The sequence below is a fragment of the Geospiza fortis genome, unplaced genomic scaffold (genome assembly GCF_000277835.1).
Source record: "Geospiza fortis unplaced genomic scaffold, GeoFor_1.0 scaffold130, whole genome shotgun sequence".
NCBI classification, from domain to species: Eukaryota; Metazoa; Chordata; class Aves; order Passeriformes; family Thraupidae; genus Geospiza; species Geospiza fortis.
The window spans coordinates 6,102,500-6,108,237 of NW_005054300.1; the positions used below are offsets into that span (position 1 = coordinate 6,102,500).

General features: G+C 54.9%; 1 protein-coding gene across 1 annotated transcript in view; it reads right to left on the reverse strand.

The window, feature by feature from the left end:
• The window catches only part of MMS19 (MMS19 homolog, cytosolic iron-sulfur assembly component), an 11,440-nt gene extending 6,403 nt beyond the window's left edge, over nt 1–5,037 (reverse strand). The window contains exons 1-9 of the mRNA XM_014309562.2: nt 4,994–5,037; nt 4,153–4,253; nt 2,573–2,658; nt 2,099–2,173; nt 1,475–1,544; nt 1,150–1,278; nt 877–938; nt 503–589; nt 124–198 (exon numbers count right to left, since the gene is read on the reverse strand). Coding sequence (XP_014165037.1) covers nt 124–198; nt 503–589; nt 877–938; nt 1,150–1,278; nt 1,475–1,544; nt 2,099–2,173; nt 2,573–2,658; nt 4,153–4,225 — 657 coding nt within the window. The 5' untranslated portion in view covers nt 4,226–4,253; nt 4,994–5,037. The remainder of the gene's footprint in view (nt 1–123; nt 199–502; nt 590–876; nt 939–1,149; nt 1,279–1,474; nt 1,545–2,098; nt 2,174–2,572; nt 2,659–4,152; nt 4,254–4,993) is intronic.
• Between the last annotated feature and the right edge of the window lie 701 nt (nt 5,038–5,738).

Here is a 5,738-nt window from a genome sequence, read left to right on the forward strand (position 1 = left end):
CAGGCCTCTGGAATTGTGGCTCTGCAAGAGAGAGTCTCTGGCTGGCAGGAAGACGGGCTCAGAACTGGCTGGCAGCTGCTACTGCCACAGATTGGCTGAAGGGAGTAGGGGATCTCTCCTTACCAGAGTCTGCAGCGAGTCAAGCTTGGCACTTTGCAGCTCTGAGTCCAACTTCTCAATAAGCAGAGGGAGAAGGAACTGCAGAGAGAAACACCTTTAATTCAGCCCACCACCTTGTCCATGGCCCTGCAAAGCTGCAAGTTCCGCCTCTGCCAGGAGAGCAGAGGTGAAGGGGTACCTGCAATAGGCAGCCCCTTCCTAGGGTGTCAGTCAGCACCCTCCCCATGACCAGGCCCAGCAGGAGACAGGGCTGCCCAAGTGCAGGCTCCTGGTTCCAGTTTTCCCCATCCCACAGAGTCACAGCAGGAGCTGCAGCACTATGAAAGGCAGCCTGTGCTAAGGGAACAGTGAGGCACTCAAGAATCCCCAAGGAGCTTTGTACCTCAGCAAACTGGGTTGTGGAGGCAAGTACAGCCCGGAGGCTCAGGATCAGGTCTTCCCTCTGGATGCCATGAGGATCATTGGGGGGCTGGGAAGGAAGCAGAGAGCCGGTCACCCACCACTGAGGAAACATCCCAACCCAGCCATCAGCCGAGGCTGCATCACTTCATCTCCAACAAGGCAGCAGCAGCACCACTCACTGCAGCTAGTTTGGCACCAGCCTGTCAGCCTGGGTACCACAGCTCACAGCTGAACACTGCCCAGCCAAGACCCTTGGCCACTCTCTCATCCCATTCCCTGGAGGAGACACACCCCCCTAAGAAAACACCAGAAAGAAATAAAGCATAGGCTGTGGCACATGGCAGACTCACTCACTGGAGTAAAATCAACAGGGAAGTAGCAGGATGTAACTTCAAACAGCTCCTCCACAAAGGGACCTGCAGACAGAGGAGAGAGGGGGTGAGCAAAGATACAGGGCAAAAAAGGCACAGCAGCTATGTTCAGCACCCATGATAGGCCAGCTCTGCAGCTTTTAAAGCATGTTAGGGACTACCCCATGCCTGGTCAGACCCAGGAGCCATCCCTCCAACAGCTTAAAGAAAAGGGCCATGTTTCCCAGTCAGCTCTGCATGGCAGGTTTAGGCTCACCCAGGGCATAGTCCTTGGCAATGAGATCATGCACAATCTGGAAGGCCACCAGCAGATTGCGGGGATCCTTCTCCCCATCCATGACCTGGATGAAGCCGAAGGTGAAGTTGGCACCCAGGCCTTTCAGCTCTGCAGAAAGAGGGAGCGTGAGCAGGTGCAGGACATCAGACCTCACAACACGGCATTAAATCAGCCAAACTGCCCCAGCCCCACAGTCCTTATCCAGGTCTCCCAGGCAGAGCCACAGAGCCCTTGGAGAAGGTGAAAGTGAGTCACTTTCCCAGCCTCAACAATCCCAGAGTGGTTCTGGCATCTGGCCCCTCACCTTCCTCCCTGGTGCTCATGAAGTTGGTGATGATGCTGTAGACTGTGTGGCGGTCCAGCTGCAGCAAGGACTGAAGGGAGGAGCAGACCAATCAAAACCATCCTCTACACACGGCAGCACAGCTACCCACTACCCCACAGGTAACACATGCACTTGAGAGAGAGCAGGACCCCCAGCAGCTCAGCTGCTGCTTCCTAGCACAGAGATCCCATTTATCACATGCAAAGTGTGCACATGCCTATGCAATGGCACATGAACATGACTCTGTCCCATCACTGCATGAATGCACTATCAGTCACACCAGGGCCACGCATGCTGCCCAAGGCACTGCCAGCAGAAACAATCTTATATGTGAGGAGAACTGGACTGGGGGCACTTAAACACAGAGAATGGAGCAAAAGGAAATAATTCCCCTAGGGCTGAGAAAAAAGAGGACAAGGGCCAAACAGGATTCTTGGCTGTTGTCTGTCTCCCACAGTCACTCTTGCAGTGATCCAAGCTGTCTCTGAGCTCTGCAGAAGCACTGCACTGTGCTAAATGGCCAGTCCTCAGGGCAGTAAGCCACTCCCAGACACACAGGGAGCAGAGATCAAGGACAGGAGGATAGGAAATCAAATTGCTCACCTGCACATGTACCTCCTGGAAGATGGCTTTGAGCACAGACACTGCTAGCCCTGGGGACAGCACCTCACACATGCTCTGGGGACAGGAAGAGAAAAGCAAGAATAGAATATAATGACGGCAGCCATATAACAGAGCTCCTGCTTCCATGCAGCAGCTGCCTGAAGGATCCTCTTCCACAAGAGGGAGAGCTCAGCACTCCTTCCCCAGACAGAACAGGATAAGATGCCCATCATCTGTGCTGCTCCCCAGGGTGGCCAGGGAATCCTTGCCCCAGTACCCAACACAGGGCAAGAAATCAAGGCAGTCTCCTGTCCCCGGCTCCTCCACAAGAGGCACAGCAGAAGAGAGGAGACAGGGCAATGCTGCCAGACAGCCCAGCCAGGCCCTGCTTGACACAGAGCCCCAACCCATACCCAGGTGTTGCACCTCCCTGACAATGCATCCCAGCACTGTGGGCTGGGGGTGTGAGCTCACCAGTGCCCGGAGTCCCTGGAGCACCGAGGGAATCACCAGGTGATTGTCTTGCAGCCGGCTCTCATAGAACAGGACCAGATGCAGCACTGTCAGAAACAGACACCAGCGTGTGTTAGCCCTAGGAAATGCAGCTGCTGGGTGCTGGCCCCAGCTCAACCACAAACTGATGGATTAAGAGTGAGTGCATCTTGCACTGGTGAATGGGACAAACTGCTGCTGTTGGGTGCACCCACCTGGCTCCAACACCTTTCCCTCCTCTTGTAAGCAGCCCACACCTAACTGCAGCAGGGCAGCAGCACCTCTGGCTGCTGCAGAAGTGCAGGAGCTACCCAAGAGGCGTTTGCCCTGGCCTGTCCAGACACGTGGATGCAGACACCAGCAGTAGAGTGGCAGTCTGCTCAGCGGAGGCTGGAGGATGTCATGGGGTGGGGTACAGAGCTGGGGCAGGAGTTCTGCCTTCCTCCAACTTGGCTCCACAACACGTTCCTGGCCCCTGAGTCACGGCCACGGGCGCCTGCACACCCCAGCCCTGGGGAGTGGCAGCAGGAAGCAGACTGGAAGAGCCGGCTAGCAGCATCCTGTGCCCACAGCTGCTGCAGAAACTCAGCCCCCCAGGAGGCAGCCTGACGCAGCGCTTGAGAAATCACCTGCGTGAGCAGGGACACGAGGCTCTAACACAGCTTGCTCCCCTTGCTCAATTGCTGAGTCTCTTTTCTCCTTCAAGTATCCCCACTGAATCTCCCCACCTCTGGCTGTCCCTCCAGAGCACCCCAGTTCCCATCAGCCATCACACCTGTCTCCAGCTACTGCAGTAGATAAGGTTCTATGCACAGCTGCTCTCAGCCCTGCCTGGCTGCAGCCAAAGAGAGCCAAATTCCAAGACTAAGCATCTTTTACTTCCATCCTCCCCTTCCTCCACCTTACTTACTAGCTAGGCCCCCTGTCTAGCCAGCCTGCTGGCATAAGTTCAGCTTCCCATTTGCAAGGCCTCCAAGCCCAAGCCAAAGCTTGTTAGCACTTACTGGCTTTCCCTGCTGCCAGCCAGCTGTTAATGGGGCATTTAACAGAGGCAGACTTTCTCCTTGCCTCCACGAACAGGGCATCTTCCCCTCCCCACCCTGGTCCCCCAGTCCATTCTCATCCTTACACTGATCTTCCCTCCTCCCCAGGCCCCAGGGTTCCTCCTGAGTTAATGTGGTCAGGCTGCAGGTCTGCAGTATGACTTGGTCTGTGTAGGACAGTCTTCCTGCTCTGAGTCACCAACCAAGGATTCTGACATGCAGATGTATCCCCAATGTGTCCCACGTGGTGCTGAGCACACCTTGGTGTGCAACACCCACACACTGTCAGGGGCCCCAGCTGTCCAGCAATTTGGTGTATTCAGACAGTGACCTGAACTGTGTGGTGAGTTTGGCAAAAAGGTTGCAGCACAGAGCTTCATGGACCTGGGACTTTGACTCTTAGAGACATGTACAAGGTTGTCACAGTGTTAAATCAATCCCTTTGCTAACTGCAAGACAGACATTTTAATGGCACAGGCTTTGTCCAGCCAGACACTCGAGGGCCAGAAAAGCCCTTACCTTCCTTCTCCTGGAGCAGGGAGTAACACTGGAGCAGGACTTGTGACAACAGCTGGATGCCTCGCCCTCGCATCCGAGGATCTGTGTTCTCCAGGCAAAACCTAGGCCAGGAGGGGAGAAAGCCCAAGAAGCCTGATGTGAACAGGTACATCCAAGCAGGAAGCACATCCTGAGCAGGCCACATTACAAAACCAAAGAGGTGCCCCTCTGTGGGCCCAACCATGCCTGACTTGCTGGCAGAGTGGAAACAGACTCCTCTCCCCCTGTCTGTGCTGCATGTGTGCACTCAGCCCCAGAACCATGCAGAAAGAAATCCAAGTTCTCAAGTCAGACCAAAGAAATTGCTCTTGCACCATGCTCCCAAGATCACAAGGGTCAAAAAGGATAAAACCCCTTACAGTGAGGCACACCCAGCCCCCAGCTTGGGAGAAATGAGCCTAGGCCATGACAATTTGGAGACAAAAGCAGAAGCTGAGTGCCAGCCAACTTGTGACATGGTATTGTGCAGCTGTGTGCTCAGACAGCTCCTGCTGGGGACAGCCCCAACTGAAAAGTGACCCTGCAGCATGCTGCCTGCCACAGCATCTCTCCTCTGTCCTGGGAGAGCATCAGGAGCTGCTCCAGCCTTGCTCTTTCCCAAAGAGCTCCCACATCCAGGGAGGGCAAAGCACTGCTCAAGCCCCACACTGTGAACAGATAAGATCCTGCCCACTGCAATGTGTCATCCAGTGCTGAAGCTCATCCTGGATGAGCACACTTGTCCTTCTCACTCTGCCTCCTTCTGGGAATGTCCCCTGCAAGGCCCTTACCCCATGTATAACTTGCTTAAGGCTTTTCTTACCCCAGGGCTTCCACAAGCTGCAGCACTGTCCACCTTCCATCCTTCACCCCTGGAGAAAGGAGGTAAAGAGAGTGAACCAGAGAGATCATGCAGGCATGCTGCTGGAGATGGGTGCTGGGACACATCCCAGCACTGCCCTGGGAACTGCCAGTCAGTGCTGACTCCTCACCAAGCACCAAAGGAGCCATGTGCACTCAGCTGGTGGGGCTGCCTCCAGTCCTGCCTGCAAACACCTCTGAGACTGAGAGCTGAGAGGAGCCAGGGGAGAACTTGCCTGCATTTGCCTCACCCTCTCCCTGCAGCATGGCTGTATGTGTGGCTCTAAGAGAAGTCTTGCTGTGTTCCACTCCTCTGAGATACAAAAACCCCCTCTTGCAATGTGAGCATGCTGTGAGGAGACAGAGGGCAGCTCTCCAGGTGCTTCCTGATGGAGAACTGGCTGAACAAGCAGTGCAGACACTACTGATCATTCAGCTTCCCACCTTGCCTCCATCACCTCCATGCTGTGTAAGAACTGCACTAACTCCTTCCAAGATGGAGGGCACAAAGAAAGGCAGTTTTGTGGTCAGAGGAAGATAAAATGCTGGGATTCCTGGAGTCTATTTCCAACTCTGACTCAGATTCCTTGCCAGGTTGCCTCACTCACCTATGGCCTCCGTACTCTTGCAATTCAACTGGGGGAAGAGTCACTCCTCAGGAGGCTTTGGTAAGGACCTGCTTGCTGCACCTTACAAGATCCTTGGCA